Here is a 14,998-nt window from a genome sequence, read left to right on the forward strand (position 1 = left end):
TTTTAAATACAAATATATTTTTTAAAAATATATTGAGAGGGTCCAGTCCCTTAGGTTTGCCCCCTGCTGGGCACTCAGAGCCTTCTGCATGTGAGTGGGCAAGATGGTCAGAGCGTGGAGAAGCGTCTTGGACTCCGTGATGCAAGACCCCCATGCGCTGTGGTGACAAAGGCCACCAGGGCCACTGGGGCCACCCTGAAGGGGCGACAGTCCGATGGAGAGGTGGCGGGAGGCAAGAGTTGATGAGGTTAAGGTGGAAGTGCAGATGAAAGCTGGAGTGTTTAAGCAGGCTGTGTTGCCCTCGCTGGTTTGACTCAGTAGAGAGCGTCGGCCTGTGGACTGAAGGGTCCCAGGTTCGATTCCGGTCAAGGGCACATGCCTGGGTTGCGGGCTTGATCCCCAGTGGAGGGCATGCAGGAGACAGTCGCTCACCATTGATGTTTCTATCTCTCTCTCCCTCTCCCTTCCTCTCTGAAATCAACAAAAATATATTTTAAAAAATTAAAAAGTAAAACAAGTGCCGTGAAGTAAAAGGCTGACAGATCTGCCGTCAGGCCACGTTAACTGGACATCACAGGTGCTAACCTAACGCCGCCCGAGTCCACGCAGCCAGCCTCGGGCGCACAGGCTGGCACGGAGCAGACGCCTGGGGCACCCCCCGCCTGGCTGCTGAGACTTTGGACTAGAAAATGGCTACCGGAGAGGCCGTGGCTAGCCTGCTATCAGACAATGGAAACCACCCCTGCGACTGAAAGACGTAAGGTCACCTTGAAACCTGAAATGCCCATAATACCTCGGGCGACCTGCTCCATAGGGAGGGGCCCGGAAGAGACCGTAATGAGATGCATGGTCGTGCAGGGGCGAGCTCCTAGGGGGTGGGGAGCATCGCGGTCCCTTCAGCAGCAGGTGCTCTTCCCCTGGGCCTGACTGTGGAACCACCAGGGGCTGCCGGACCCCACTGCCCTTCACTTGAATAGTGTGCCCTCTCCCAGCTCTCAGCGGGCTGGCAGAGCTGCTGGCTGTGGACGGCAGTGGCCAGGGGAGCAAGGAGCTGCTGGCTGTGGACAGCAGTGGCCAGGGGAGCTGGGAGCTGCTGGCTGTGGACAGCAGTGACCAGGGGAGCAGGGAGCTGCTGGCTGTGGACGGCAGTGGCCAGGGGAGCCGGGAGCTGCTGGCTGTGGACGGCAGTGGCCAGGGGAGCAGCGAGCTCACTGCTTGCGAGGCTGCCACGCTGGTTAAAGATGATAAAACCCAATCTGCTTAGGGAGCTGAATGACATCCTGGTGGCCACTGTGTTGGGTTTGACTGACCTTAGTCAGTGGCTATGGCCTGGCCACAGGGTCCGGCAGAAGGTCAATGGAAACTTGGTCTATAAAAGCAACGCCCCATGTGGCACAGTCCCATGGAATCGTCATGGGACCTGAGGGCTGCATTAAAGCAGAAGACATGGATGCCCATCAGAAGAGCCCCTTCCTTCATCAGAAGGTACCGGCGCCAGCCAGTCGGTATCAGAGTCCTCGTGTGAGATGGCCACTTGGGTTCCTAAACCAATGGACACTGGGAGGCTACAGCAATGCAGAGGTGGCTGGATCTAGAAGATTCCACGTGCACTCGCTGAAGCACCAAATGCTAACAAGAATGGTCTGTCTGCCAACAAGAGGGACGCCTGCAGACGCTGTCAGCAGACTCCTGGGGGAAGGACATGCGTACAGTCGGCAACGGACTGATGTGGGAGACTCAGAAGCCACAAACAGGGCCCGACAGGAACGACACCTCCTCCGGACTGGCCTCAAATGCCCAGTGGTAGATACAGATGCTCAAAATATTCTAAAAGGACCAGAACAAGAGATAGTGCAACGATTTGGACCCCAGAGTTACATTTCTTCAGACCAAGGAACACACTTTCATTCTCCGCACAATGATTTGATAGACATTTGGAATGAGCAACTAAAACAAAGGTTGTCTAAAGCAGGGAGAATGTAGGTCTCAAGGACTGGCTCACCACCTTCACAAGTGTGAGTCACTCAGCACGAGGGGTCAGGGGAGGGCCCTAACCAAACAGATCCCTCTGCTCAGTTAACGAGGGAACCTGGGACACAGCGTGGAGAGGGTGTGGGCATAACTCCACAATTCTTCCCACGAGAGGAAGAGGATGGTATAACTACACTTTTTTCTTTCTTCCCACATCACTTCGACTTTACTTTTCCTCCCTGACGTACTTTTCCTACTGAGTGTGGGACCCCAGTAACGTGCCAACACTCCTGACTCCTTTCCATGCAATACGGTAAACACTAACCAATGTTGTTGGTTAAATTATTTTTCAATTACAGTTGACATACAATATTATATTCATTTGAGGTGTACAAGCCAGTGATGAGACATTACATAACTTAGTAAGTGATCACCCCAAAAAATCTATTACCCATCTGACACCATACATAGCTTTTAGAATATTATTGACTATATTCCCTATGTTGTACTTTAACATCCCCATGACTATTCTGTAACTACAAATTTGTACTTCTTAATCTCTCCACCTTTTTCACCCATTCACCCTCCAACCTCCCTCCCATCTGGCAGCTGTCAAAATGTTCTCTGTATCTATGAGTCTGTTTCTGTTCTGCTTGTCCATTTATTTTGCTTTTCAATCTATTTTTTTTTTATTATATTTTATTGATTTTTTACAGAGAGGAAGGGAGAGAGATAGAGAGTTAGAAACATCGATGAGAGAGAAACATCGATCAGCTGCCTCCTGCACATCTCCTACTGGGGATGTGCCCGCAACCCAGGTACATGCCCTTGACCGGAATCGAACCTGGGACCTTTCAGTCCGCAGGCCAACGCACTATCCACTGAGCCAAACCAGTTTTGGCAATCTATTTTTTTTAATGCATTGCTACCACAGCTTTTTTTTGTTTCCATTTTCATGAAATCTCTTTCCATCCCTTTACTTTCAATGTGTGTGTGCCTTTCCATCTGACGTGGGTCCCTTGTAGACAGCATATGTAGGGTCATATTTTACTATCCATTCAGCTACCCTACGTCTTTTGACTGGAGCATTTAATCCATTTGCATTTAAAGTAATTATTGATAGATATTTATTTATTGCCATTTTATTATTCATATTTTTTATCTTCCTTATTCTTCTTTTTAAAGAAGACCCTTTAACATTTTTTGTAATACTGGTTTAGTGGTGATGAACTCCTTTAGCCTGTCTTGGTCTGGGAAGTTATTTATCTGTCCTTCATCTCTAAATGATAGCTTTGCTGGGTAGAGTAATCTTGATTTTACTGGGTAGAAAGTCTTACATTTCATCACTGAATATTTCTTGACAATTCCTTCTGGCCTGCAAAGTTTCTGTTGAGAAATCAGCTGACAGTTTATAAAAAATATATTTATATGTATTTCAGAGAGGAAGGGAGAGGGAGAGAGAGATAGAAACATCCATGATGAGAGAGAATCACTGACCGGCTGCCTCCTGCACACCCTACATCAGGGATCGAGCCTGCAACCCGGGCATATGCCCTGACTGGAAATCAAATGTGACCTCCTGGTTCTTAGGTTGATGATCAACCATTGAGCCACACCAGCTGGGCTTAGCTGACAGTCATATGGGTGCTCCTTTGTAGGTAACTAACTGCTTTTCTCTTGCTGCTTTTATGATTCTCTCTTTAATTTTTTAAAGATTCTCTCTTTGTTTTTAACTTTAATTATGATGTGTGTTGGTGTGGGCCTCTTTGGGTTTATCTTGTTTGAGATTCTCTGCACTTCCTGGACTTGTATGTCCATTTACTTCACCAGGTTATGGAACCTTTCTGTCATTATTTCTTCAAATAGCTTTTCAAGATCTTGTTCTCTCTCTTTTCCTTCTGGCACCCCATGATGTGAATGTTGGTGCACTTGAAGTTTTCCCAGAGGCTTCTTACACTCTCTTCATTTTCTAATTCTTTTTTTCTTTTTGCTCTTGTAAGTGAGTGTTTTTTTGCTTCCTCATATTCCAAATCGGTGATTTGATTCTCAGCATCCTCTACTCTACTGCTGAATCCCTGTAAATTATTTGTTATTTCAGTTAGTGTATCCTTAATTTCTGACTGGTCCTTTTTCATATCTTTGATGTTCTCGCTAATTTCCTTGAAATTCTCACTTAGCCCCTGACGCTCTCATTAAGATCCTTGAGCATCTTTAATAACCATTGTTTTGAACTCTGTATCTAGTAGTTTGCTTGCTTCTATTTCATTTAGGGTTTTTTTTCTGGAGATTTCTTCTTTTTTTCATTTGTGACATGTTTCTTTGTCTCCACATTTTAACTGCTTCTTTGTGTTTGTTTCTATGTATTAAGTAGAGCTGCTATGTGTCCTGGAATTTGTAGAGTGGCCTTGTATAGTAGGTGTCCCGTAGGACCCAGTGGCTCAGCCTCCCCTGTCACCTAAGCTGGGCACTCTAGGTGCACCCTGTGTGGCTGTGTACACTGTCTTGCTGTAGTCGAGCCTTGATTGCTGTTGGTGTCACTGGGAGGAACTGACCCCCAGGCCAATTGGCTGTGAGGACCAGCTGTGACTACAGTGGAAGAGCTGCTGTGCAGGAGACACCCTTTGGGGGGCTGCCTCCCTGCTTCAGTGGGGATTTGCTGTTCACTGAGTCTGCCCCTTGGATGTGTGAAGTTGTGATCTTGTGTGATCTGAAGTTGTCCACAGGGTGCACTGGCTCAGGGCCCCCACTGGAGGTGTGAAGTCAGCCACTGGCTCTGGGGCCACCTGTCAGAAGCTACAGAGCGATCTGCAGATGGCTGCTACTTGTGTTGGGCTTGGAAGTGCCCAGGAGAGGCCAAGCTGTGAAGCAAGGCAGGCTGCTACTAGTGCTGGGTCCCCGGGCGCCTCTTATTGAGAGGAATGGGGCATGCTAATGCCAGCTGCTGCTAGTTTGAGAGATTTTAGGAAAGTCTAAAGCCTGAGCCAGGACAGGCCATTTCTATGGAAAAGCCACTGCAAACAGCTTGGGTGGGGCTGAAAATTGAGTGGAGTCAGGGAAATCAGCAGGACGGATCAAACATTGTGAGCCAGGCTGGTGGAAACTCAGATATGGCTACCAGTCAGCTCTATGACAGGAGAGGTCCCAGTGTAAGAACAATGGCCCCTGCAAGCACCCCCATCTGGGAGAAAGCTGTCCCTGAGTTCTTGCTCTGATGCCAGACAATCCAGTTCCTCCCCATATGTCCCTGGATCCCCCCTCCCTCCCCAAGCCACTGCCCTAGTGCTGGAGCTAAGAGGGAGAGAGTGCGAGTCCAACTAAGTCTGTGCACGGGCCCTTTAAGAAGAACAGTCTGGGTCTCCAGTAGCCTCCACGTCACTCAGCCACAATCCCTGCTGGTTTTTACAGCCCGAAGGTACAGGGACTTCTCTTCCCAGCTCTGGAAACCTGTGCTGAGGGGTCTGGTGTGGGGCTAGGACTCCTTGCACCTCATGGGAGACCTCTGCAGTCTGCATATCCCTCCCGACTAAAAAGCTGCCACAGACGGGTGTTGGACCAGCCCATTCTGCACCTCCACCTCTCCTATTCGTCTCAATGTGCTTTCTTCTTTACTTCTCTAGTTATGAGACTTCCATTCAGCCCAGTTTCAGGTGGTTCTGAATGACGGTTGTTCTGCATTTTGATGTGGTTGTGGGAGGCAGCGAGTACCGGTGTTTACCTATCTTGGTTCTGACTCCTGACTGGTTCTTCTTTGTTTTCTAGTTCCATTTTTATGTTTCCTATCTCTTTGTTGAAGCTCTAAGTTCCTCTACTCTTACCCTACATTCATTGGACATTTTTTAAACCAGTGTTTTGAACTCTGCATCTGGTAGATTGTCTCCATTTTGTCTAGTTCTTTTTCTGGAGATTTCTTCTGTTCTTTCGTTTGGGACATGCTTCTTTACCTCCTCATTTTGGCTGCCTCCCTGTGTTTATTCCTATGGGTCAGGTGGAGCTGCTACGTCTCCTGGGCTTGGTAGAGTTTGCTTAGTAGTTGGTGTCCTATAGAGTCCAGTGGAGCAATCTCCCTGTTCACCCCAGCTGGGCCCTTCAGCTGTGACCCCCATGTTATCGGTGTACACCCTCCTGTTGTAGTTGAGTCTTGACTGCTATTGGCATGTCAATGGGAGGAATTTACCCTCAGCTGTGCAGGGCCCACACCACTGAGCAGGATTTACTTCAGTGCTCTGGTGCCTGCTGAGTCTGCCTCTTGAGTGTGCCCCTTGTGGAGGAGGTTGGGTAGTGTTTTGACATGGTCTGAAGCTATCCCAGTGCACTGGCTCTGGGGCCTCCTGGAAGGTGCGAGCCAAGAAAGGTCAGCCACTCTCTGTGTCCCAGGGCCCCCTGGCATGAGCTATAAGAAACCTGCAGATGGCTGCTACTTGTGCTGGGCTTGGAGGTGCCCAAGAGAGGCCAAGCTGCCAACCAGAGTCGGCTGCTGCTAGTGCTGGGCCTGGGGCCTCTTAGTGAGAGGGATGGGGCATGCTTAGGCTAGATGCTGCTTGTTTGAGAGGTTTTAGGAAGTGCAAAGCATGAGCCAAGACAGGCTATTTGTATGGAAGAGTCACTAGAAATGGCTTGTATTGGGCCCAAAAGCTGGGTGGGCAGGGACTCAGAGAGTCACCAGGGTGTGGCTAACAGTGTGAGCCAGGATGATGGAGACTCAGATGTGACGCCTGCCTGCCAGCTTTGGGAGGGCTCAGAGAAGGAACAATGGCCTCTGCCAGCACTTCTGTCTGCGAGAAACCTGCCCTTCCAGCTCTCACCCTAATGCCAGACAACTCAGTTCCTCCCCATATGTCTCTGGTGCCCAGTGCTGGAACTCAGAGCAAGTAAGTCCATGTTCTGGCCCTTTAAAAGGAGTGCCTGGGACTCCAGCAGCCCTTCGTCTCACTGGGCCACCCCCTGAGCTGGTTCACAGCCAGAAGTCATGGGGACTTCTCTTCCTGACAATGGGACCCTGGGCTGTGGGTCCTGCTGTGGAGCTGGAACTCCCAGCTCCTCAGGGGGATCTTCCCAGTTCTGATAGCCCTCTTTATTTTTATTGGTTTAACTATGTTTTTATTGATTTCAGAGAGGAAGGGAGAGGGAGAGAGAGGTAGAAACAGCAATGATAGCCCTGGCCAGTTTGGCTCAGTGGATAGAGCATCGGCCTGCAGACTGGAAGGTCCCAGATTCAATTCCAGTCAAGGGCACATGCCTGGGTTGCAGGCTCAATCCCCAGTGGGGGGCGTGCAGGAGGCAGCCAATCAATGATTCTCTCTCATCGTTGATGTTTCTATCTCTCTCTCCCTCTCCCTCTCTCTCTGAAATCAATAAAAATATTTTTTTTAAAAAGTGCTCATCTTTCATCCACCGAGTGCTCTACTGTTCCAAATCAACAACCACTGTGGGCTCGGGAAATGGTTTGGGTCCTTCGCTGCACAAAGACCCTCCTACTTCTCTTAGCCTGTATGTCACCAGCACCCGCGAAGCCCTCCCACACCTGTGCTCAGGCGCACACAGCCCGTGCCCGTGTCCGTGGGGGACTGTGCCCAGAGCTATCTGGCCGTTCTTCTCCCCAGATGACGTGGCCTGACCCGCCCCTCCCCGACTCTCTCTGCAGCCAGATTTACTGCCACGGGGAGCTCCTGCACCAGGTGCAGATGGCCAAGCTCTACCAGGACGACAAGCAGTTCGTGGACATGCCGCTGTCCAACGCTCCAGGTAAGGCGCCCGGGACCCCACCTGCTCCTGAATTTCCCACCAAAGACAGCAGGGGCCAGACCCTCCATCAGGGAGGGGGTCACGGGTCCCACGAATCCCCCCTGCGTCTCTGCCCCAGACCAGGTCCTGCAGCACTTCCGCACGCTGGCCAGCGCCCACAACCACAGCATCCCCAGGCCGCAGCTGCAGGCCTTCCTCCAAGAGCACTTCCAGGCCGCGGGGCAGGAGCTGCAGCCCTGGGTCCCTGAGGACTGGAAAGACAGGTACAACCCAGACGAGGAGCAGAGTGGGCCCTCCAACGGGGCTGCCCCTGACCCCTGCCGGCCCCTGTCTTTCCAGCCCCCGAATCCTAGAGAAGATCTCGGACTCCAAGCTGCGCTCCTGGGCCAGGCAGCTGCACCAGCTCTGGAAGAAGCTGGGAAAGAAGGTATCAGGGCCCAGGGCCCAGGGGTTGGCGCTGAGAGGGGTGCCCAGCTGGGAGGCCGCCCGCCCTAGAGCCCAGATCCGGATGCAGTCCCCGAGAACACAGCCTCCAGGCCCGGGTCCCAGAACAGCAGCTTTCTAGAGCGATTAGAATTGTATAAAGAATCTCTGAGAGGGGTCAGGGGGACATGTCCTTCTAACCCCTGACCTCTCCCTGAAGTCCCCCGCCGCCCCCAGGCACACCCAGCCTGCCCTGCCCTCCCAGGCTGCCCAGTCCTGCCTCTAACCCACGGGGTGGCTATTCCCTCTCCTGCCGGACTCTTCCAGAGGCCCTCAGGCCACGCCCTGCGCAGGAATGACCGTAGCTGCTGCCCTGCGATTGGCACAGCCTGTTGGCACTTTCTCTCCTTTGTCTGAGGCTCAGAGAGGGCAGTGATTGGCCCAAAATGCACAGCCCCTAGCCCCAGGCCCTGGCACCCACAGGCAGAGGGGGGCTCTGGGCTCCTTCGTTGGCGTGTGCTGCTCCCTCAGCCAGCACCCACGGGAGCTGAGCCTCAAGCACTGCTCCCCTCGAAACCCCGCCCCCTAAAACCACGCTCACATGCAGAACGAGCAGGAAAGAAGCAGCGCCAATGCCTGACAGACACCAGCAGGCCCCACCGGGTCCCACTTGCTCCTCGGCCACGCCCATGCACACCCACCCACTGGGGAGAGGGTCACGGCCAGAGAATGGGGGGCCCTGAGTCTCTGGGCCTGGCGTGGTGGTGGGAGCAGAGACTCGGGGGCGAAGGAGCTGGAGGAGACCTAAGAGTGGCCACTGCTTGGCGAGCACGTGCCGGTGCCAGGCTCCTCCACTCCACCAAGCACAGCACGTGGGGCAGACCAGGCTCCCGGCAGCCAGGCCTGGGCAGAGGCCCCAGCAGGCCGAGCAGCAGGGAAGCAGAGCCCACGCCCGGGCGGCCTGGCTCCGAGCCCCCAGCAGCTCCTCCAGCCCAGGCCCTGGGGCAGGCGTGGGGTCCAGGCTCCCTGCACCCTCTCTCCTGCTCCAGGTGAGGCCAGAGGTCCTCCGCCAGCCCGAGCGCTTCTCTCTGATCTACTCGCAACACCCCTTCATCGTGCCCGGCGGGCGCTTCCGCGAGTTCTACTACTGGTGAGTACCCAGGTGGTGGGGAGCCCCGAGCCGGGGGTGTCCTGAGCGTGCAGGGCAGAGGCGGGTGAGGTCTGGTTGGGATGACGGAGCCGTCCCTCCCCAGGGATTCCTACTGGGTGATGGAGGGGCTGCTCCTGTCGGAGATGGCGGGGACGGTGCGGGGCATGCTGCAGAACTTCCTGGACCTGGTGCAGACGTAAGAGGGGCTGCCCTGCAGGCGGGGGTGCGGGAGGACCAGCAGTGCCAGGCGCTGGCACCCACAGGCAGAGGGGGGCTGGGTGTGCCTGGCTCTGGTGGTCGGTCGGGCAGGAGCAGTCAGCAACCTCCTCCTTGGCAGCTACGGGCACGTTCCCAACGGGGCCCGCGTGTACTACCTGCAGCGCAGCCAGCCGCCGCTCCTGACGCTCATGATGGCCCGCTATGTGGCTCACACCAGCGACACCGCCTTCCTCCGGTGGGCACCCCCTCGGGCTGCCCGCGGGCTCCCGTCCCCGAGGCCTCCCCAGGTGGGATGGGAGGTGCGCCCGGCCTGAAGGGTGCCCGGCTCTGCTCCAGGGACAACATCGGGACCCTGGCCTTGGAGTTGGACTTCTGGGCTGAGAAGAAGAATGTCTCTGTGAGCTTGGGGGGGAAGAGCTACGTCCTGAATCGCTACCACGTCCCTTACGGGGGACCCAGGTGAGGCCCTGCGGGAAGGTCTCTCCACCCCCATGCCTTCACTCCTGTGCGAGTGTCATCAGGCCCCTGGCAGGAGGGCAGGTGGCTCGGGCTCCCCTCTCAGAAGCGAGACTGGTCGCTGTGGGCCATCAGGGCTGTGGGCCCAGGTCCGCTGAGTCACCAGGGCTCAGCCCCCAGCTTGGGCACCAAGGGCTCAGAGCCGCCCGTGCCAGGCTGCCCACTCTCCTCTCGCAGACCAGAGTCCTACAGCAAGGACGCAGAGCTGGCGGGCATGGTGCCCGAAGGTGAGCGGCGGAGGGAGGGCGGGGGGCTGGGGCCTGGGGGCCTGCCGCTGGGTCAGGCCCATCCTCTGTCCTCTGTCCCCCCTCACAGAGGCCCGGGAGGCTCTGTGGGCTGAGCTCAAGGCAGGGGCCGAGTCTGGCTGGGACTTCTCTTCACGCTGGCTCATCGGGGGCCGGGACCCCAGCTCGCTCAGCAGCATCCGGACCAGCAAGCTGGTGCCTGTGGACCTCAACGCCTTCCTGTGCCAGGCGGAGGGGCTGATGAGCAGCTTCCACGCCAGCCTGGGTGAGCGGCCGGGTGGGAGGAGCTGGGTGAGCAGCCGGCCAGGCTGGAGGGGCCGGGCGGGAGGAGGCTGGGCGCGTCTTGCTGGGCCCTGCCTCGCCTCAGCCTTGGCGGTGGAGCTGGAAGGAGGACCTGGGTGAAGGGCCTCCCGCTTTGCAGCCCGATGGTACCTGCCCCCTCGTGCAGCCCGGGTGGGAGTGCACAGGGGGCCTACGTGCATCTCCACTCCCCCATTTTCTCACGGGGCAGGTCGTGCCAAACCCTTCCCCTCTCCCTGAGGCGGCCCTTTGAGCCGGAGCCAGTGCCCTTCGGAGGATGAGCCCGGGACAGGGCCACACTGGCCGGGAGCCGTAGGGCCCCTTTGCTCAGGGAGTTCCGGGTCCTGGAGCCTGAGGTGGGGCGGGCTCCAGGTGGGCATGGCCTCTTGGCCCTTGAGGGTCACAGCAGGAGGCCAAGGGCAGGCCCGTTACTCCATCTAAATCACGTGTCCCCCAGGGAATGAGGCTGAAGCCACAAAGTACAGAAACCTGCGGGCCCGGCGCCTGGCCGCCCTGGAGGCCGTCCTGTGGGACCAGGAGGAAGGGGCCTGGTTTGACTATGACCTCGAACATGGAAAGAAGAACCACGAGTTTTACCCGACCAACCTGGCTCCTCTCTGGGCCGGCTGCTTCTCTGACCCCACCATGGCGGACCAGGCCCTCAAGTACCTGGAGGTGAGGAGCCAGCAGGGAGCTCTGGCCAGGGGCCGCCACGCCCTCCTGGGTCTCAGCTGCGGGGCCCACTGCGGCCTCAAGGGGCAGCTGTGAGCCCAGACGGGAAGGCCCAGGAGAGGAACCTCTGCTTTAGGGGGGCCCTGCCTCCTGGCTCCCCGCCAGCCCCACCCGCAGTCACAGTGCCTTCTGGAACCTTCCAGGACAGCCAGATCCTTACCTACCAGCACGGAGTCCCGACCTCGCTCCGGAAGACGGGCCAGCAGTGGGACTTCCCCAACGCCTGGGCTCCCCTGCAGGACCTGGTCATCAGAGGTAGGAGCAGGGAGGCGTGTCCCAGGGTCCTCTCTCTCCAGCCGCAGGCCCGGTCAGAGCCAGTGGCCCGCGGTCCCTGGAAGGAGGGCACAGGCCGGCCCTGTCCCCCTCTGCGCCCCTGGGATGGGCTCTGCATCCTCAGGCCCTCCTCGGGGTGTCCTAGGTCTGGCCAGGTCTCCTTCACCCAGGACCCAGGAGGTGGCTTTCCAGCTGGCGCAGAATTGGATCCAAACCAACTTCCGTGTCTACTCCCAGACGTCAGCCATGTACGAGAAGGTGAGCCGGCCCTGCGCCGCCCCATCAGGCTCTGCAAAGCCCAGGCCCCGGCCCCGTGGCGGCCCCCAGTGGCCATTCCCGGGCACTGCCGGGGTGGGAGACTCAGAGGTGAGCTGGCCCTGAGCCAGACCCGCCAGTGCGCCTCCCGTGGTGAGAGGGGGGATTGTCAGGCTCTGCAAACCCCAGGCCCAGTGGCGGCCCCCAGTGGCTACTCATGGGCACTGCAGTGGTGAGAGACAGCTTGTCCTCTTGTCCCCAGTATGACATCAGCAGGGGTGGACAGCCAGGTGGCGGAGGGGAGTATGAAGTCCAGGTGAGTGGGCCCACACCCTACAGGGAATGATGGGGCTCTGCTCTCCCCACAACTGACCTTGACCTTCCGCTCTAGGCCTGTTCTCCCATGGGGGAGGGTCCCCAGGGAGGAGCCTGGCACCCCTGGGCTAGACCTTCCGGGTTTAGGTCAGGGGACCCCACACCTGCCTGGAAGGACGTGGGGGCCTTCCCCTGAGGCCTCGCCACTGGCCACCCTCTCTCCAGGAGGGGTTCGGCTGGACCAATGGCGTGGTCTTGATGCTCCTGGACCACTACGGCGACCGGCTGAGCTCTGCGGCCCAGACAGCTTTCCTGGAGCCCCTCTGCCTCGCAGCTGCCCTTCTGCTCAGCCTCCTGCTGCGGTGACGACCCTGCCCCGTCGGCCTCAGCTCCTCCTCCGCTCTAGCTCCCGCCTCATTAAACGCGTGCAGGCGTCCCTGCCTTCGGCCTCTCCTTCTCCATTCCTGGGGACCCCATGCCCTCCTGGGCCTCCCGCCAGTCGTCAGAGTGGAGGGGGGCAGGGGAGGGCTCTGGAGGTCATGGGTTGGCCCCTGGGTCCCTCCTGGAACTTTCCACCAGGCGGAAATCCTGCTTTGTGGGGCAGAACTAACCCTCCTACCCCGTGAATCTCAGCCCAGTGCCCCACACAACTCAGCCTCCCAGAATCACACGCCAAATACTTTATTGTTCTGCTGAGATGCTTACAAATACTGAGAATCACCCAGCCTGGACCCGCACCCAGGCCCAGCACTGGAGGGGGCGGGGCGGTGGGCTTAGTGTTAAGGCGGAAGGACTGCAGCCAGGCCGCCGGAGGCCTCGTCCTCTGCTCCATGGTCATCCCCTTCGGAGGTGGGACTTCAGGGTCCCCTCCTCTGAGCTCCTCTCCGGCTCAGGCTTCCTCAGGGAGCCCCGCACAGAACCCGAGGAAGGCCCTTCCAGCTTCCTCCTCCTCGGGACCGAGATACCCTGACTTCATCCCCTCTGGCTCTAAGCAAGGCACGAGTGGACGGGAGAGGGCTGGCCGGGGCCAGCAGCTGTGCGTCGGCCTGGGGACGGGCTGGGGAGGGAGGTGTGAGGTCCCATTTCCCCAACATGAGATGCCTAAGGGCCTGGGCTGGAGAGATGATGGCACGTACCCTCAGATGGGCCCACAGCTTCAGCAGTGGGCAGAGCCACACAGCCACGGCAATTAGTATGTAACCATGGCAATGAAACGGTTACTATGGTGACCATGGTGATGGTTCTGCAAAAAGGGGGTGGGGCTGACCCCTCAAAGATAAAACATGAGGCCTCTGGCCCTTGAGCAAAGTAATAAAAGTACAAATGCGGGCGGACGATGGGGTGAGAGCAGGGCCTGAGCTGCACCCCACTCTGGAGGCGGCTCTGCTCGGGCCCCCACGGCCCCTGCAAAGGAGGCTGAGGCAAGAGGGGATCTTTGGCAGATTCTGGTACCGTAATTGTCCTTGACACAGAACACATAGGGCAGGACCCTGCAGGGTTATTGCAAGTTCCGGGCTCCTGGGCTGCAAAACACCCCCGCCCCGCCCCGCCCCCAGCCCTGGCTGGTTCTGCTTCTGCAGGAGGCCCGAGCTCAGCACCTCCCAGCCGGAGCCCTCACAGGACAAAGGCCTCTGCTCCCAAAGCCCTGGCTCCGCTGGGCCCTCCCAGGGCCTCAGGACACGCCGCCGGGAGGCAGCCTGGGCCAGGGGGTGACTGTGTCCAGGGCCAGCAGAGAGCAGGAGGTCGGGCCTGGGCCCTGAGCCCACCCGTTAGTTCATGAACTGAGTGTAGCCCTCGGCCCCGGTGACAATGACGTCCATCCAGATGCGCATGGCCTCTGCAGACGGGGCCACCATGTAGTACAGCCGGTCGTGCGTCTTCACACAGAAGGTGAGGGCCGGGTTCGGGCTCTGCGGAGGGAAAGGGGAGCGTCTAAGACAGAGCCACCCACCCAGACGTGCAGCTTTCTCCGGCCCGCCTCCCATCCGCCCTGCCCCGCCCTGTCCCCATGACGACCTGGAGCTCGGGGCTGAGCCCTACATGGACCCGAAGCCTAGCCCCCACCAGCTGATGCTCCTGGGCCACTGGTTTGACTGTGGTCCAAGCTGAGATGTCCCCTCCTCGCCCCGGCAGTCCTGGGACCTGTCAGTCAGGTTCCTCCAGGTGGGGCCCTGGTCCTCAGCAACCCCAGGCACAAAAGCATTTCACAGATCAGACACCAAGGGCCATTCCTGTGAGGGCTGTTCCATCTCATGCGTTCTCCTCTCTGCAAAAGTGGTGCAGGCGGCCCGGCCAGCCTGGCTCAGGGGTTGAGCAGTGACCTATGAACCAGGAGGTCATGGTTCGATTCCCGGTCAGGGCACAGGCCCGGGTTGCTTGCTCGATCCCCAGTGTGGGGCGTGCAGGAGGCAGCCGATCAATGATTCTCTCTCATCATTGATGTTTCTCTCTCTCTTCCTTCCTCTCTTAAATCAATAAAAAAATATATTTTAAAATGCGGTAATTGTAGTTACTGTCTATAGCAGTGATGGCGAACCTTTTGAGCTCGGCATATCAGCATTTTGAAAAACCCTAACTTAACTCTGGTGCCGTGTCACATATAGAAGTTTTTTTGATATTTGCAACCATAGTAAAACAAAGACTTATATTTTTGATATTTATTTTATATATTTAAATGCCATTTAACAAAGAAAAATCAACCCAAAAAATGAGTTTGCGTGTCATAGGTTCGCCATCACTGGTCTATAGGGAGGGTACCTCGGTCACCAGAGTGAAGCTGAAACCTCTTTGGAGAAGGGGAGGAGGAGGAAGGAAGGGAAAGTTTACAGTGGGAGCGAGGGGCGGCCCGAGACTGCAG

The 14,998-nt window shown here is 56.9% G+C and overlaps 2 protein-coding genes across 2 annotated transcripts in view; one reads left to right on the forward strand and one right to left on the reverse strand.

The window, feature by feature from the left end:
* Positions 1 to 12,575, forward strand: part of TREH (trehalase (brush-border membrane glycoprotein)) — a 15,244-nt gene extending 2,669 nt beyond the window's left edge. The window contains exons 2-15 of the mRNA XM_005856780.2: positions 7,613 to 7,713; positions 7,832 to 7,976; positions 8,053 to 8,140; positions 9,186 to 9,286; positions 9,390 to 9,482; positions 9,624 to 9,740; positions 9,842 to 9,964; positions 10,199 to 10,248; positions 10,337 to 10,531; positions 11,024 to 11,241; positions 11,442 to 11,553; positions 11,717 to 11,829; positions 12,089 to 12,142; positions 12,367 to 12,575. Of these exons, the coding sequence (XP_005856842.1) occupies positions 7,613 to 7,713; positions 7,832 to 7,976; positions 8,053 to 8,140; positions 9,186 to 9,286; positions 9,390 to 9,482; positions 9,624 to 9,740; positions 9,842 to 9,964; positions 10,199 to 10,248; positions 10,337 to 10,531; positions 11,024 to 11,241; positions 11,442 to 11,553; positions 11,717 to 11,829; positions 12,089 to 12,142; positions 12,367 to 12,507 (1,651 nt within the window). The 3' untranslated portion in view covers positions 12,508 to 12,575. The remainder of the gene's footprint in view (positions 1 to 7,612; positions 7,714 to 7,831; positions 7,977 to 8,052; positions 8,141 to 9,185; positions 9,287 to 9,389; positions 9,483 to 9,623; positions 9,741 to 9,841; positions 9,965 to 10,198; positions 10,249 to 10,336; positions 10,532 to 11,023; positions 11,242 to 11,441; positions 11,554 to 11,716; positions 11,830 to 12,088; positions 12,143 to 12,366) is intronic.
* Positions 12,576 to 12,806: 231 nt separating this feature from the next.
* The window catches only part of PHLDB1 (pleckstrin homology-like domain, family B, member 1), a 53,309-nt gene continuing 51,117 nt past the window's right edge, over positions 12,807 to 14,998 (reverse strand). Inside the window, exons 24-25 of the mRNA XM_014539964.1 lie at positions 14,899 to 14,926; positions 12,807 to 14,051 (exon numbers count right to left, since the gene is read on the reverse strand). Coding sequence (XP_014395450.1) covers positions 13,911 to 14,051; positions 14,899 to 14,926 — 169 coding nt within the window. The 3' untranslated portion in view covers positions 12,807 to 13,910. The remainder of the gene's footprint in view (positions 14,052 to 14,898; positions 14,927 to 14,998) is intronic.

The sequence above is a fragment of the Myotis brandtii genome, unplaced genomic scaffold, assembly GCF_000412655.1.
Source record: "Myotis brandtii unplaced genomic scaffold, ASM41265v1 scaffold105, whole genome shotgun sequence".
Classification (NCBI taxonomy): Eukaryota; Metazoa; Chordata; class Mammalia; order Chiroptera; family Vespertilionidae; genus Myotis; species Myotis brandtii.